General features: G+C 51.8%; 1 protein-coding gene across 2 annotated transcripts in view; it reads left to right on the top strand.

The window, feature by feature from the left end:
* The window catches only part of SEC14L1 (SEC14 like lipid binding 1), a 52,191-nt gene extending 37,039 nt beyond the window's left edge, over nucleotides 1-15,152 (top strand). For both annotated transcript variants that reach the window (XM_061174881.1, XM_061174882.1), the window contains exons 6-16: nucleotides 29-263; nucleotides 1,510-1,619; nucleotides 3,067-3,256; nucleotides 4,128-4,216; nucleotides 5,338-5,408; nucleotides 6,353-6,524; nucleotides 6,832-6,966; nucleotides 8,825-8,959; nucleotides 11,021-11,272; nucleotides 12,394-12,572; nucleotides 12,812-15,152. In XM_061174881.1, coding sequence (XP_061030864.1) covers nucleotides 29-263; nucleotides 1,510-1,619; nucleotides 3,067-3,256; nucleotides 4,128-4,216; nucleotides 5,338-5,408; nucleotides 6,353-6,524; nucleotides 6,832-6,966; nucleotides 8,825-8,959; nucleotides 11,021-11,272; nucleotides 12,394-12,572; nucleotides 12,812-12,917 — 1,674 coding nt within the window. In that variant the 3' untranslated portion in view covers nucleotides 12,918-15,152. The remainder of the gene's footprint in view (nucleotides 1-28; nucleotides 264-1,509; nucleotides 1,620-3,066; nucleotides 3,257-4,127; nucleotides 4,217-5,337; nucleotides 5,409-6,352; nucleotides 6,525-6,831; nucleotides 6,967-8,824; nucleotides 8,960-11,020; nucleotides 11,273-12,393; nucleotides 12,573-12,811) is intronic.
* Nucleotides 15,153-17,036: the final 1,884 nt, after the last annotated feature.

Raw genomic sequence — 17,036 nt, 5'->3', positions numbered from 1 at the left:
TAACTTTAAAACCGGTTTTGCTTCAAAGGGAAAAGAGATCATTGAGTACTACCTTCGTCAGCTAGAAGAAGAAGGCATCACGTTTGTGCCCCGCTGGACCCCACCTTCCCTTGCACCCTCTTCAGAGATGTCCTCATCCTGCAAGAAACCAGCAGCGCCGTTGGCTGTAGTGGTCCCAGACCCTGCGCTAAAGGAAGGGCTGAGCAGCGAGCCCCTCAGCACCCCGAGCGGGGCGCCCGAGCCCGCGGTGGGGACCCCTGACGGTGGGTCTGATAGAGGCTTCGCTCTGAGAGCAAGACTCCAGGCTTACCTCGAGCCATTGCCTCTCGGGACGCTTAGAGGTCACACGAGCAGGAAATTGATCTTGTTACTGTCCCCTTTCCTCTGGCTTATACAACACATTGATTTTATTTTTCTCTTAGAATGAAGAAACTTCCTTCTAAGAAAAAAATAAGTTTTTCTTATTTTTATGAGTTTTTAAAAAATGGGCAGGAAGGGGCGTATCAAGTTATTCTTTTATTGAGACCAGGAAATGTTTTTCATTTTAGCTGAAGGTATCTTCAGGGAATTGTAAGGTAGGAACTGATCTTTTTAACACAATTATATCATCACCAAACACATTTTAGGCTTACTAGATTCAAGGCACTGTTCTGAGCACTTTATGAATGTTCACGCATTTCATAATCGTTCCTTTTAGGTAGGAAATGCTTACCGTCCTCATGTTATACGTGAGTTAACCAAGGCTCAGTGGCAGGCTCCACCATGCTGTGCCGCCTTTCTTGTGCGTTATGCCCGTGTGTGCGCGCAGACACGCGCACACGCCCCTTTTTTATTTCTCAACCTTGTGCCCATGGTAAAATAAGAAAATACAAGAAAATTCTACCCTCATAAGTTTTGTTGAATTATTGGCATTTATCTTTCCATACGTTCTTTTCTGCGGCTCAACTGTGCCCTTGATTACTGTTCGGCAGGTGGCAGGTGGCAGGTATTTTAGTTGGTTTGGCAATATGTTTTATTTTTCACTGTGGGAATTTTTCTTTGCTATGCTCAATTTGAAATCTCATTCTTCCAGTTTATGTTACCTTATGAGGACGATTTCTCGTGCTCTTGAACATACAAAATACGTCTAGATCCACTTGTTTGTTTTATTTCATAGTTTTATACGATGTGCGTCCTCCTTTTGTAACTTTGAATTAAATATCATTAAATATCTGTAACAGCCGTCATTCTGTCATGAATAGAGTTGATACTTTGCAAACAGAGGTGATCTGGTGGCAGTCGGGGGGTGTAAAGGAATCGGCACGTTTCTCTGTGGCTCTGGCAGTGATTGGGCTTAAAGACTGTCATTGGGGGTCTCTAGGGTGGCTGGTTAGAGTTGCCCGTCCCTGTGGTTCAGTCACCTCTCAGGCTCCGGGACCACACAGGAACGTCACCAAGCAGGAGGACTTTGGAAGCCTTCGAGCCCCAGTGTTCTTTGTTGTAAATGATGTCCTGTAATTTATATTCCAGACAAACTAGACGCAGACTACATCAAGAGATACCTGGGTGACCTGACTCCACTGCAGGAGAGCTGCCTGATCCGGCTTCGCCAGTGGCTCCAGGAGACCCACAAGGGCAAAGTGAGAATTCACACTCATGTGCAGGGGCGCTGTTGTGAAACCTCGGATCCCTGGTCCTGTTCATAGTGACTCGGAATAAATGCGCCCGATTGCCATAGCTGGGAATGTCCCTTCCAGTCTAAAAGTCATTGAATCCGTACCCCTGGGTGTGGCATCCGAGTCCTTCGTGGCAAGTTATGATGCCCTACTGTGTATAATTAGCTGCACTTTTGCAGATGTTACAGAGAGTGGACTTGCTGAAAAACAATTGTATGTCAAGTTGCAAAGCAATACTGTATTCCAAGTATTCATACATTTTAATTTTCAGAAGGTTTGGAAGTGGTTCACAGATTATTCAGCGGTTAGAACTGCTTGGGCTTTGATTTTGAGGTTTTTGGTGAGCAGCCTCATAAGGAATTAGATTTTTGTAATCCTCCAACTGATGGGGACTAGTGTGGAGCAGAGGCAGATTTGTGTGTCGGGGAGTTACTCACTCGCTGGCCTGCTCTCTAAGTCTGTCAGTCTTGGTCACTAGCGCCCAACATCTGAGGACCATTTGTATTAGTTATCGAGAACACAACCCCTGTGGTAAGAGCTGCCATTTGTTGTGTGCTGACCGTGCACTAGACTCTGTTTTAAGATCTTAATTAAATCCTCCCAGCAGCCCTATGAGGTGGTGTTATTTTTATCACCCCTGTGGTACACACGGAGAAGTTCAGTCACTTGCCCAGGGTCTTACGTCTAGTGAGTGGTGGGCTGGGGTTTGAAGCCAGGCCTTTTGGTTCTGGAACCGACATTCCTAGCCACTTCCTTGTAACGGTGGTCCTTTCTGAGAGAAGGTGATGCCATCTCAGTGCTTTATTTTCCCAGGAGTGGGGTAGTTAGGGGGTGCCAACCACACGCCCCCCATCTGTGGGCCAGCAGCATGTGGCAGTGAGTGCGTGGCCGGGGTCAAGGGCAGCCAGTCCACGGGAGACCCAGACACAGCCTTGGCCTTGTGTTTTACTCAGGGAAGCCGACCTGTCGAACCTGTCGATTGCCAGGAGCGGAACCTGGAGAAGGTTCCTGTGTGTCAGGACACCAGCACCACTACCAAAACCAACAACACTGTTTTGTATTCTGGGTTTTTATTTACGTGTAATATATACCCAGAAGAGTGCACAGATCATAATAACTCGCAGGTTAGCTCAGTGAATTGAAGCATCTGGTGTTTAAGAAATTACTTATGCCTTCACTCTACTGTGCTGGAACTAAAATGGGAGTAGCATGAAGATTATTCAGACTGATCATGCTGATTTTCGAAAGCATTAAGGAACGTGTTTCTGGTAGTGGCTAATTTTACGTAGTGCGATAGGGCAGCTCGCTGTTGATGAGAAGTGAGACTTTCAGAGTCTTATTCCGTTGGTAACTTGGTTTTTGCCCTCAGCAGCTTTTAACGTTGCTTAGAAACATCTCTTTCTCTCAACAGATCCCGAAAGATGAGCATATTCTCCGGTTCTTGCGCGCCCGGGACTTCAACATAGACAAAGCCAGAGAGACCATGTGTCAGTCCCTGACCTGGCGGAAGCAGCACCAGGTGGACTACATCCTCGACACCTGGCAGCCCCCCCGGGTCCTTCAGGACTACTACGCGGGGGGCTGGCACCACCACGACAAAGGTAGCCGGGGACTTGGCGTCAGGACCCGCGTAGAGACAGGCGGGCCCGTGGGCGCGCTGTCCCGCCCTCCCCCGGCTTGAGCAAGTGGAGGCCCGTTTCGTCACCGCCCCCTGGGGACCGCCCGTCACCGCCCCCTGAGGAACGCCCCGTAGAGCAGAGGGAAGGGCCTGAGGCTGCTGCTCGCTCACCCCTCTCGCTGCCCCCGGGCAGCTTGCTGCACTGCGTCCCTTCATTGCGTGGAGTTTGACTTTATTTAAAACACTTTTGAAGGCAGAGGTTTTTCAGGAGGACGGTGCTGGGGAAGGTACTTTCCAGTGACTTAACCCCTGCAGTGTCTGTCAAAACGTGTAGCCAGGTTTTGTACATCAGAATTTCAGCTCTACCTGGAGAGTGAACGAAACTTAAACCAAGAACAGTGATCCCTAAAATGAACGATTAGGTGTGCGTGGGTTGGTCGGATTACCCCGCACACGGCGCCCTGCGGGGCAGCCTGCGCCGTCCGTCGAAAGGCGTGCCTGGTGCTTCCTGACTCGACTTGGTGGCGGGTGGAGTGGGGTCACGGCTGAGCCCGGCGATGGCCGCGGTGTGGGTGGTAGAGCCGGGCGGAGGACACAGCTCCGCTGGGCCCCCCTCGCTCCGTGCAGAGCGTCTCCGGGGCCCTGCTGATAGGCTGCTCCGTCAGCTGGCTTGGGTGGGGCAGGGTTGCGGGGGCCCTGTGGGCACCACAGAAGGCAGCTGCTGCTTCTCAGCGGGAGAGCGCTTGAAGCTCCCCTGGAACTTCGGTGAGCCCGTCTCCCTGTCAGGGCCTCAGAGCTGTGTCCCCAGCCTCACGTCAGCAATGGCGCTCACAACGCCTGTCCTTCCCCTGCAGACGGGCGGCCCCTCTACGTGCTCCGGCTGGGCCAGATGGACACCAAAGGCTTGGTGAGAGCCCTCGGCGAGGAGGCCCTGCTGAGATACGTGAGTGCTCCCGGCGGAGGACGCCAGGCTCCGCAGTGGCTTCACTTTCTTCCTCTGCCCGCGGGGGCGGGAGAGGACAGCTGTCCTGTTGCAACAGCATGTTTTACTTTCATAATTAGAAAGGAAGATCTATTAATATATTTCAAAAACTTCAAAAGAGGGCACAAAAATTATAAAAGTGTTTTTCACGGTGGGGCAGCATGAACAAAAAACTCAGTATAGCCACTTGAGAGGATACGGGGGAGCTGGTTCTGAGTCGCCTTCTCCTTTCTCTCCCACGCTGACTCGGGCCCCGCCCTCCCACCCTCGCTCTCTTTTTAAGATGCCTCTCAGATCGGACCCCTTAATAGTACTCTCTCCACTGCCACGTCCACGATCCAGGCTCTTAGCATCTTTCATCAGGGCTACAAGTGTCTCCTTCCCTGTCTCCCTGACCCCTTCCAAGGCAGCTTCCACCGCGTGGGCAGCTATGAAGAGAAGAATATTGTCCTTAAATTAGAAACAAACAAGCAAAAACTTTAAAAGGCATATCTATAATCCATTATCCCAAAATATCCACTGTTGGCATTTTGTTGCGTGTTCTGTTAGCGCCCGCCACTGTGCGTGTGCTTACGTGGGCGTACGTATGCATCCACACGTACACATGTGTGCGCACAAAGATACGGGTGGACTACATCTGTCGGGGAAGGGCTTGTTACTCCAGATTGAAGGGTTCCCTTCAGCTGGACTTCAAGTCAGTTCTCACACTGCCCTTTCTCTTGGCTGGTACGTGTGGCATCACAGTGTCCCCACTTGACGGACACTTAGGTCCGACACTTCCGGACGTGCCTGCTCTGGAGATAGGTCAGCAGTTTGTGCCCTCCCCGCCCACCTGGAGACTCCTGTCATCTCACTGGGGAGCTGTCCCCTTTGCCACACAGCACAGCGCTCGTTCTCTTTGAAAGAGATGTTCTTCGTCCGTGCTGTGTTTTGTGTGTATGAATGTGTCAAGATTTAAATACATGACTGGGTTTACACACCTACCTAAAACACGCCGTGTTATTGTCAGTCACATAGCTTTGAAGCAGTCGTGGTAGCTTCTTAGACTGATCATGGAATCTTTATGGCCCTTTTGTACGTAGGTTCTCTCCATAAATGAAGAAGGGCTAAGACGGTGTGAAGAAAATACGAAAGTCTTCGGCCGGCCTATCAGGTAGCTGTGTGGTGCTGTTTGTCCTGCTAGCTTGTTGAGAATATGAGTTAAGTATTTCTAGTTGATTTTTAGAACCAAAATCTGGTTTGATTTTTTAGGACCAAGTCGAAATAGTTTACTGTTTACCATAATGCCCTAGGAGGCAGATAAGAGAGAAATATGTAGAGCATGTAATACAGTCAGTTGTGAGGGACCGTTGCTGGAGTTTGGTGTTTCTGCCCCCAGGCATTGCCATCCCCTCGGTCTGAGTGGACTGGCGTGTCTGAGGTCTGCATGGTCCTTGGGAGCCCAGAGTCACAGGTGGTTGGTTTTTGCTCCTTTTTTTTTTTTGGTGGTGGGGTAGGTGGGACAGAAAAAAATTAGTCTGTGCTATTAAACCAAACTTCTAGCTATGGTAAACTCTTTTGAAAATGTGCAGTGGTTCAGAAGTTGGCATAGAGAAGGGTATAGATGGTTAACTAGCACATAAGTTCCAGGAGGGCAGGGACTTTGAGGGCTTTTGCTCACTGCTGTATTCTCAGCTCCTGCCACAGCGCTTGACTCAGTAATGTTTGTCAAAGACCAGGTTATCGCCGTTCAGTCACACCACGTATTTAAATGCCACACACACACCCCGCTGGGTCAGTAGAGGGGGCTCAGCAGGTCAAGGGCAGCACATGGCCTCCTTCGCTGGATTGCTGAGCGCGTCAGACTGAAGCTTTGAGTCACGGTCCCTTAGCTCTTGGTGGCTTTGAAGTTTCAGGGGTTAGTCCTACCACACCCATCCCATGTCTTGATACAAGCAGATATAAGTAGCGTTCATTACACTGTGATTTTTAAAACCTGGTGTATCTTTGGAAATGGATACAAATGACCGTATATAACATCGAAAAGAAAAGCAAGTCGCTGTGGGCCGCGGTTTGCCCGGTGTGCCGTGTACTGAACGGAGCTCATCTCACCTGCAGCTCGTGGACCTGCCTGGTGGACCTGGAAGGGCTGAACATGCGCCACCTGTGGAGGCCGGGCGTGAAGGCCCTGCTGCGCACCATCGAGGTGGTGGAGGCCAACTACCCCGAGACGCTGGGCCGCCTCCTGATCCTGCGCGCCCCCAGGGTGTTTCCTGTCCTCTGGACTCTGGTGCGTTTCCCTGCCCTTCTGCGTAACTGGTAGCCGCTTAGAAGGCGTGCACACGTGCGTTCATGTATGTGTACGCGTCTGTGACTCGAAGTCATAAAGCAAAATAAGCACGGAGACATCAAAGTTTCTCAGATTATTTAAGGAAAGAAAGAACTCCCGAGGGTCCTAATGTCATGCACTTGGACTTTACAGAAAAAGCGTATCAAACTTGAATCCGCCCCCCCGTAATATCACCGTGTAATTTTAATCTTCGAAATACAGACAGCAAAGCAAATATGACTGCATGGCTTTTTCTAATTATTTATAGGTTAGTCCATTCATTGATGACAACACCAGAAGGAAATTCCTTATTTATGCAGGAAATGACTACCAGGGTCCTGGAGGCCTGCTGGATTACATCGATAAGGAGATTATTCCAGATTTCCTGAGTGGAGAGTGCATGGTACGTATCTAGGAAAGCATCTGCACGTTTGGCTGCTTACGAGGGTAGCAGAGGTGGATGTTGGTTTGCACAGAGGATTTTCAGAACTTTTAGTTTGGATTATTTGATTGTCTTTCAGTTTTGTTTTGGCTGACATCTCTCTGATACTGGGTGAAACTAAACAGAACCATTTAGGTAATTTTCGATAACACACATTCTTCATTGTTAAATACTAATGAGAATTTGTTTTAGAATCGGTGTAATTGCAGCTTGCTTTATTCACTCAGCTTTGTGTGAATCAGATTCTTTAATCGTTTTAGAGGAGCTGTGCATTTTTTTAAAACATTAAAAAATCAAATTGATTCTCAAAAAGATTTCCCCCTTGACAATAAATCAGGATAACATTTTAAAAGGGATAGTTAAGGGAACTAGTTCTCTTGTATGTAATGTGGGGTTTTAAATACATTGAGTTGCTAGGCTATCAGGCAGGTGGCTCCACTTCTTTACCCTGTACTGTGGCGAGGGAGTCAGAGAAGTTTAGTTCCTTGAGGACCGTACAGCCTCGGGGGCACAACGGCCTGAGGGGGGCAGGGTGAAGGAAACAGAAGCATGGGCCACGCATCTTGCCGACGTGACAGGTGACGGGCGCCAGCAGGGAGTAGTGGTTCTTCTCAGAGAAGGGACTTCCATCATCCTTCATAGTAAATAAGGTTAGCCGTTGAGATGTTGAGATGTGGCCCCCCTGGCTGACTCATGTATTTAGCTAATGATTGGGCGCTCGGGGGAATCTCTCTGGATTGTTCGAGGAATTTAGCCGGCACTTGAATCAGCTCTCAGGCCTTCAGTCCTGCTCCAAGGAATCGCAGTGCAGCACAAAGGAGCAAGTGAGTTAGAGGACCTTCACTCACCCAGCGCCCGTGAGATTAAAGCGCGAGGTCAGATCTGTAGAAACCCAGAGACGTCGATTATATCAGAGCACGACCCGGTGAGGTCGCTCCCTTCAGCTACGACGAAAGCACCTGGGCTGGAGCAGAAGCAGACCCGACTCCCCCGTGAGGTGTTCAGGATGCGAAGAGTCCCGTAATTAGCAGACATCTCCCCACTCTCTGCTCTTCCGTGCCGCCGTCGGGCTGGCATTGAAGAGACAGTGCTCACGTCTGCCTGCCGCCGTCTAACGTGACCTCGGTGCTGTGGCGTGTTTGCATCTCACTGCACTGCACGCTGTCGGCGGCTGTGTTTCTTTCCTGTGTGGTCGCCTCCCAGGGCTGATAATGTAGGCAGTGCTTGGATTTTATGAGCTCGAGTGTTACGTCATTATATCCAGGTCAGTTAGGAAATTTATGAAATGTGCAAATTCTAATTAGCCTGTTTCAAGCAGATTCAGAAGTTGCTGCTCTTTATTAATTTTTGGCTGGCGTCATGGACTGATCATTTGATCTGGCTTAGACACGAAGCTTTCTTTATAGATTATATGTCTTGACTGTAATTGTATATAATAAGAATAGTGCCTGTAGCTGCGGAGAATAAAACTCTTTTCTTAACATAATGTTTTCTTCTGCAGCTCAATATACGTACTTAACTATTCTTATATAAACCAGCTTCAGTAGTTGGATCCAGGCCCTCATACGCACTAGTGTGAATTCTGTGGCAAATCAGCTTCAACTTGTTCTCATTTATTTAAAGCGAGACACATGTATTTAAGTGGTTTTCCACAATTATTTTGCTAAGTAGTGCAGTGTTTTGCGACATGGCAGGTGTTGTCCATTTCCTAAGCGGCTCCGAGGAGTCGCGTGTGTCAGGACGTGGCGCTGCCGGCGTTTGGTTCTCAGAGGAGCGGCCTGCGTTGGCTCAGCTCGCACGACTGCGTTTCCATTTCCAGTGTGAAGTGCCGGAGGGGGGCCTGGTGCCCAAGTCCCTGTACAGGACCGCGGAGGAGCTGGAGAACGAAGACCTCAAGCTCTGGACCGAAACCATCTACCAGTCCGCGAGCGTTTTCAAAGGGGCCCCGCACGAGGTAGGTGCCAGGACGAAGCCACGGGGGCCGGGCGCCCCCTTCCCACCGACGTTCTTCTGTGGGTCTCCCCAGTGGGGTGTCGTTCAGGAGAATCAGATGCTTCTCTCTGGTCTTGGTCTTTAGGTTTGTGTTGACACTTGATCTGCAGTTTAGGTAGATGTCGACACAGGAGAGCAGGCCTCTCTCAGAGGGGAAAGTGGCTGCCCTTGGTCAGGGCGCCCGGAAGGAGAGTGGGCAGCTCGCCGTCCAGCTCACCCGAGAGCCTGGACACACAGGGGCGCGTAGCAGGTCTCCCCGTGGGAAGATGTGTAACTCTTCAGTTTAATGTATTCAGTGATCAGGACCAGTCGCATCTTCTGTTTTTTCTTGACTGGATTTGGTTATTTATTACCTTTAAGGAATTTGCCCATTTTTATAAATGTGATGGAGTGAGGAGAAACTAGCACATGTGTTTTCTCTCCTTGCTGTCACGTGGTGGTGCAGAAGCAAGAGTGTGCCTGTGTTTTCACACACGTGTGTGCTGTGGCGTCATGAGGGACTCAGCACTGACTGGCCCTTCCTGGACTTCGGGCTGAGGTTTGTGGCTCAGGATCGCGGGAGGGGTGGCACCTGGCACGGAGAGGCCGCTCAGTGGGCTGGGCTGCTGGCCGGGCGGACAGTGGTGGCCGGGAGCTGACGCCGTACTGCCTCCTCCACCCTCCTGGCCGGAGTGTGTCCCACACGGCCCCCCCGTGCCTCGTGGGGCAAGTGGACATGGGGCCGTGGTTTGAACGAGCGAAAGAGACAGGTTTGGTGTGCCTTATTCACAGCCTCTGTAGGGGGAAGTCGACTGTGTCTTGAGGATTATTCGTATTAGTGTTTTATTTGGAGGCCGGCAGGTGCGAGGAGGCCAAGTTCTTTCCTTAGGTCGTGGTTGCTCTCATCCAGGGTAGAGAACTCAGTGGTGTGATGTGTTCTTGTGAGTCACAGGGTATCTGTGCAAGTGTTTCTACATCAAAACTGAAAACTTCAGTTCTGCTTTGGGGGTTCAGTAAAGAACAAATCGAGGACGGCGGTCTCCTGAAATGAGGACTGAATTCCTCGTCCCCGCTGTGAATGCAGGAGTGAGAGTGCCGATCCGCAGAGGGGCTGACGTCCAAGGGAGCTCTGCCCTCAGAGCCACTTTGGTGTCGTTGGTGCCACCGCTGTGCTTAGATGCAGCTCTTGTGCTTATGGAATCCGCCCTTTAGGGGAATTCTGCGTGGGTCTGTCAGCGGTGAGAAGTGGCCGTGGTGGGACCAAAAGGTCTGCTCGACGAGAAGCAAAGCGCTAACACGCCTCTCGGAAGGCTCAGCGGGCAGGCTTCCAGGGCAGGGTGGGGCGTGGGGCCTGGCTTCTGCCGGAATTTTTTAGTGAATACATAACTTTTTACAGCTGGTTTTAATTCTCACATCCCTCCCACAGTAATCTTTTGAAACTATAACTTTGATCATTCCCTGTGGGGAAGCTGTATGGGCGCCGCGTGAAATTCAGCTTTTAGGCTGGCACTCGACACCCGGGGCCCTTCACACCCCCGGGCCACGTGGTGCCCTCTTCCCACCCAGCCCAGCGGCCACGGGCAGAGGCCCCTCAGCCTGCGCTCGCGTCCACCCCCCCTCCCCGCTTGGATGCTTCCTTCCCGTCCCTCCTGGGCTCTTCTGCGACCTTCCCTGTGCCCTTCAGCCCCGAGTAACCCACGGAACCACTTCTGTGGTGTCTAGCGTTTTTTCTGTTTTGTATTAAGACACTTTTTACAGCCAGGACTGGGTGTCTTAAAGCCCTCAGGGAATTGAGGGGCAGCTTGGACCACAGGTGTAGCTGACAGAGCACAGAGCTTGGCCCTGACGCGTAGCAGGAGCAGTTGGGTGAAAGAACAAAAAGAGTGAGCAGAGGCCTGGAAAGTGGAGTGCGGAGTCTGAGTGAGGAGGCCCGGCCGTGCGCACCCCCCTAGCTGGGGGAAAGCTGCTGGGGGGACCTGCTGCCATGGCGTCAGCTCAGAGGCCCGTGGTCATTTTGGTGGGTTGATGCAACCTCTTTTTCCAGATTCTCATTCAGATTGTGGATGCCTCTTCGGTGATCACTTGGGATTTTGATGTGTGCAAAGGGGACATCGTCTTTAACATCTATCACTCCAAGAGGTCGCCGCAGCCACCCAAAAAGGACTCCCTGGGGGCGCACAGCATCACTTCCCCAGGAGGGAACAACGTGCAGCTGATAGACAGAATCTGGCAGCTGGGCCGTGACTACAGCATGGTGGAGTCACCTCTGATCTGCAAAGAAGGGGAAAGTGTGCAGGTAAGGTCTCCTGGGAGTCCCCACAGCTTGGCTCTTCTGTCTGGAGAAGGAAGTGTCGCTTCGGCCCCGTCCTGCGTCTGTAGACAGGCAGTTCAGTGTGTCCTCTGAGTTACGGTCAGAGTCACTCAAGAAACCGAGTGAATCCCAGAAGAACCTAGAGCTCAGCAGAATCCATTACTTGTACCTGAAGTCATGAATTATTTCTGGAAGCATTTTCACAAAAGCGACATGGAAGAAAGGAGAAGGCATTCGGCGCACGTACAAAGCTGGGATTGACAAGGCTTCTGCTAAGACGGCCTTTGACCTGGCGGCGTTCTTCTCTTCAAGGAGAATCACCCCGAATAGAAGTGAGAGAAACAAGTAATTAGGGAACTATTAAGTCTCATTACTAAGCATCCTAATTTATTTTAAATGCTCCGTCAGCTCATTTAAAATTTTGGCTAGTTATTCTGAGTGCCTGAGCTCAGGATGGTAGCTCTCGGGTGCTTCTGGCCTTCATAATAGATGCATAATTTTGCTGTCTTTACGGTTTTCAGGAATAAGCCTGTCAGTGTTTTGGTGGTCTTAGAAGCAGAGTAAAAGAGAGTATTTTATTCAGTTTTTAAAATACTGAACATTTTAATCTGTATCACAGTCTTTAGTTCCAGAATTAAGGGAGAAAGTAGTTTTCACAGACTGGCATTCTACTTTAGATTGCCATCCTTTTAACCCAGAATACACCGGTAAGTTCATTGGAAGCACATCAGAGAGAGCATTGCCTGGTCCAAGTGGCCTTTTTTGACCCCAGGCCCTCAAGGGTGAGCAGAGGACCCCCCGGGCGCTCCCACCCTGCGGGCACCTGCTTCCTCCTCCCGAGGCGGAGTCCTAGGGGCGGACAGCCTCTGAGGGTCCCTCCCGTGGCCTCCCCAGCGCCTGGCAGAGGCCTGGCTGCAGGGCCGACACCCGGGAGGCAGCGTGGGATGGACCCCAATCGTGAATCAGGGCAGCCGGTCCTTCCCCCATCGAGATGGTCAGTAATCGGTGTTGGATCCCAGTGGACCCTGTCTCCTGGCGTTTGTCAGACCCGTTGTGGGAGGGCACGGGAAGCAGGTCCTCAGCTGGCGCCCCCTGACTCGTTCCAGGGCTCCCACGTGACACGGTGGCCGGGCTTCTACATCCTGCAGTGGAAGTTCCACAGCATGCCGGCCTGTGCCGCCACCAGCCTGCCCCGCATGGACGACATGCTGGCCTCCCTGCAGGTCTCTTCCCACAAGTGCAAAGTGATGTACTACACCGAAGTGATCGGGTCCGAGGACTTCCGGTGCGTGAGGCCGGGGTCCAGGCCAGGGTCCAGGCCGGGGCGGCCTCTGGGCCCACCCGTCGCTGGCAGTTCACGGCGTTATCAGTGTGGGAGGGCGGTGGGGGGCTGTGTCCCCCTGGGCCCCGCACGGCTGTCCCGGCTCTGGGGGGCGCTGCGGGGAGCGGGGTGGGATCGGCCAGGAAGGTGGTGGGCAGCCGCGGTGGGGTCCTCACACCTCCCCCGCCCCGTGCTTCTTGCAGAGGCTCCATGACCAGCCTGGAGTCCAGCCACAGCGGGTTCTCCCAGCTCAGCGCCGCCACCACGTCCTCCAGCCAGTCCCACTCCAGCTCCATGATCTCCAGGTAGTGCCCAGTGCGCAGAGGGGACGGCCCACCGCCTCGGACCGCCGCCCGCCCAGCAGCCACGTTGTGCGGACTCCTCTGGCCCTCTAGGTAGCACGTAGCTCTCCAGGTGGTAAACGTAGGCGCTGATCGCGACACGATCTCGACAGGTAGTTTTAACTCTAACTCAATAGCCATAGATTTTGTATACAGTGTGCACAAAACGCAACCAGCGCACAAGGGCTCTCTCTTCAAAGAAAAGTCGTTTATATACCAATTACGAGGGTGACTTTGTCTCACATGTTGATGCAAAAAACGTTTCCAAGCACCTCCACACCATCCCTTGGTGGATGAACTCCCCACCGCCCGTCAGAGGTGACCCAGCTTCCTCCGCGGAGCAGAGGCTGCCCACCCGTCCCCCGCCCCGCATCCGGCCCTCACCTCCTCCCCGCCGGTAGTCGACGCGGTCCGGGGATTCAGTGACTGCCCGCTAGGCGCCTTCTCTTCTGAGCAGACACCGCTTCATCAGAAGGACTCAGAGGGAGCCTGTGGGCACCCCGGCCCGGCTCCGGGGCCCGACGGACCCACTGTTGTAAAGTGGGTCTGGGGGGTCAGGGGCTCTCGCGGACTCCCCACAATGCCAGGAAGAACACCGCCATCATTAAACATGATTTTCTCTTTCCTCCTTTCAAAACTTTTGGTACTTTGAGAGCAGGCTCCCTCTGTCCATGAACTTGGGCCGAGGGCGTCCTCTCCCTTTTCCTCCCAGTGTGTTGCTCTTCCTACCTGCACGCGTTAGTTCCGAACTCATTCTAGATTGGCCTCCCCTGGGCCCCTCACAGCTTGGTAGCATCAGAGCCCAAATGGTTCTTCTAGTCACTAGGAGGGTATTGCAGAGACAGTGAGTCCCATCTGCCGTTTTGAAACTGTCCTGTGTTCACTGTGTGGCCATGTTGGGACGGCCTGTGGCCTGGGGGAGCCCTGCTTCTTTGTGACAGGAAACTGTGGGCGTGTGTGTGCCTGTAAGCATGTGTGTCTTGGGGTGGGTGTGTGTCAGTGAGGGACGGGGCGAGTAGAAACTTAGTTCAAGTAATGAAGGGTTCGATTTCATAGAAGCAGGTCAGATTGTGAGGTTGGTCTGCTTTTTACTTTTTCTTTTTGATTCCAATTACCAAGCCTGGTCTACCTTTTATTGGCCCTCGTTTTCTCAGCTTGTTATGGGAAAAGCAGGTTCTTTGCGAATCTGTCCAGGTGTTGCCTTGGGTCAGTCTCCGTGGTCAATGAAGACGTGTGCCGTGGTGGGCACGTGGCAGAGGCTGTGCTTTTAAGGATCTGGGCCAAAAGCCAGGCGGCCGTCGTCAGCGTGTGACGGGCACGGAAACCCTGAGTTGCGTTGTTGTAAACCTGCCCTGGAGGTGTTAGGTGGGTGCCGTGTGGCGGGAGAGCTGTGTGGACGAGTGTGTGCCCGCGGGGAGGTGTCGGGAGGGCTCGGGAGGAGCGGAGCAGCCCTCCCAGGCAGCGATACTCGGTGGCTGCCTGCACGCTGAGGCCGTTCCTGGGCTTCTCCCAGGGCTGCTGGCCCATCCGGAGCACGGCTGTGCGTTTCCTTCACAAGAGAAGCTCACCATTGGCACCTAAAGGCTTGTTTCCAGAAAGCACAGTAGGGTTAGTTAGTGCATCCGTGCTGCTTCCTGTTTCCAAATTCTCAGGACCTGAAGACGGTCCCATCTCTTTCTCTCTCTCTTTCTCTGTGTCTCAGATGGCGATTTTGCTGACAGCTGCCAAGAAAACACTTCACTCGACAGTCCACATCAGCCCAGGGGCGCTTGTAGAACTATCTGCATTGCAGCCACCCCTCCCCCAGTCTGAAGAGCGGCTCTTTTTGAGTTGACTCAGAAGTGGCACTGTTTTATCCCCAAAGAGTTGAATGCATCCTTAGGCGTTCACAGCACATCACTGCACAAATACTTACAGGGTTACTCTTGAGTACCCATCGCCCTATCCTCCTTGGAAGGGGGCTGTGAGGCAGGTAGACTTCGATCACGCAGTTTATCGTGACTCTACTTCAGTGCCCTGCACTCTTTTTAAAATGCTGCTGTCATTTCACCTGTTTTCAGCACTAACGATCCTTTTGGTTTCCCCTCTATTACTAGTGTCTTAATTCACTTTCTTTCCTAATTTCATTATTTACGTATCAAATTCTGTAAATGTTTTGTAAACATATTACCTCACTCTTGGTAATACAATACTGATAGTCTTTAAAAGATTTTTTTATTGTTATCAATAATAAATGTGAACTGTTTAAAAAAAAGAATGTCTTTTTCTTACTGTGAATCGGCAGTCTCCCTTGAAGAGTGTGACGACCTTAGGAGACTTTAGAGATTGAAGGAAGAGGAGATGCTGGAGCCAGAGGACTGGTGTTCCAGAAGCTCGGGAACAGTGGCTAGCTTGTGAGGGGCCATTGGACATTGTCCTGCACACAGATCGCAGCTGTGGGCTGCCGATTCCTCAGGCGTGCGGAGCCCGGTACTTACAGCTCCCTTGCTCCCGGAAGAGAACAGGCTGTAGTTTTCCTTAAACTCCATGCGGTCAAGCAGGACTCAGCCACGATGCGATGTTTCTTTAGTAACAAAATGGGTCCTTCCATCCGGTGGCCGGGGTGGACCTTCAGAAACCTGGGCCGCCTTTGTCCCCGGCTCCTGCAGTTGGGCCTGCAGGGGTGGCGCAGATGCAGGAGCAGTGCCTCCCCCCTCAGGAGCCTTGAGGGCCCGTCCTTGGTGGCAGCGGCCGTGGGCGTGGCCCGGCCGCGGGGCGGGAGCGGGTGACGCCTGCATGTGCCCCCATGCCCGCGGCCCGGCCTGGGTTGTGAGCCCACCCCCCCGGCAGTCGAGACAGGAGACGGGCTTCAGTCCTCCCTCAGCGGCACCTGCAGGACGTGCAACTGATGACTCAGCCAGCCTGTTCCCGAGGGAAGGGAAAGGCTTTTTCCACGAATTCCTTCGAGCTCCGCCATCTCCTGGGCCCACTTTACCAAGCCTTTGGTTTAGCGTCAGGTTCTCACAGTGGTGGCCAGAGCAACATGAAAAGCAGGTGAGGCTGTGGGCACCTGTCCCCCGCTGCCCGTCTCTGACTGTCTCAGGGCCACAGTGAAACGGGGCATCCTGACAGTGGGCGTCAGGTTTTTGTACCGGGCCACCAAGCCGTAACATGTTTTGATCCGTAAGTGTGTCGTTCCCTTTAACACCAGGTCTCGTCAGACGTCGACAGAGCCTAACCACAGGCTGCATTGCAGTCCTGAGTCGTGGCAGGGGTGTTCTCGGTGAAGTGTTGGTGTGAAACAAACCAATGAATCAGTTTTGTTTGAAAAGTTAGGGCTTTGGAAAGCAGGGGATTCTGGGAAGATTGTAGTGTCGTCCCCACGTGAAAACAGAAAGACTGGATGTGGAACCTGAAACCTACGTACAACTGACTTGTACCCTAGAAAATGGTTAAATGGCAAAGCTTAGGATATATATTCTCCACAGTTAAAAAAAGAAAGAAGAAACTATGGACATAATTTACAACAAAGCTAGGGGATAAGGTATCCTCATCAGCCCCAAATAGAGGCACAAACCAGCTATAGTCACAAGACTCACGTTGAACAATGGAGTGTCTGGGAATTCCCTGGCAGTCCAGTGGTTAGGACTCCATGCTTCCACTGCAGGGGGCACGGGTTCTACCCCTGGTCGGGGAACTAAGATCCCCCAAGCCATGAGGCGCAGCCAAAATAAATGAGGGGAGGGTGGGGACGGCATATGCAAGAAATTAACATGGTTATTCTGAGCGTCTTGGTATGTAATATATGTGTGTGTGTGGGTACACACACACATATACACATACACAGACACACATAGGTCACATACTAAGAATAACCATGTTTATGTATATATATGTGGATACATATATCACATATGTTTGTGTGTGTGTCTGTGTGTGTGTCTGTGTGTGTATACAGGTATAGCCTGCTTTTCCAGAGTTTGTCTTACACCATTTTGCTTTTAGGAAAGAGCTACATTAATACCCATTTTCGGTAACAACTCCGAAGAGGATTTTTGCTTTCATGAAGAAAGGCAGAGAGTGAAAATAGCATTCAGCGTTGGTTTTG

Source organism: Eubalaena glacialis, chromosome 19 (assembly GCF_028564815.1).
Source record: "Eubalaena glacialis isolate mEubGla1 chromosome 19, mEubGla1.1.hap2.+ XY, whole genome shotgun sequence".
Classification (NCBI taxonomy): domain Eukaryota; kingdom Metazoa; phylum Chordata; class Mammalia; order Artiodactyla; family Balaenidae; genus Eubalaena; species Eubalaena glacialis.
The sequence above is the reverse complement of the archived record's forward strand: the minus strand, read 5'-3'. Positions and strand labels throughout refer to the sequence as shown.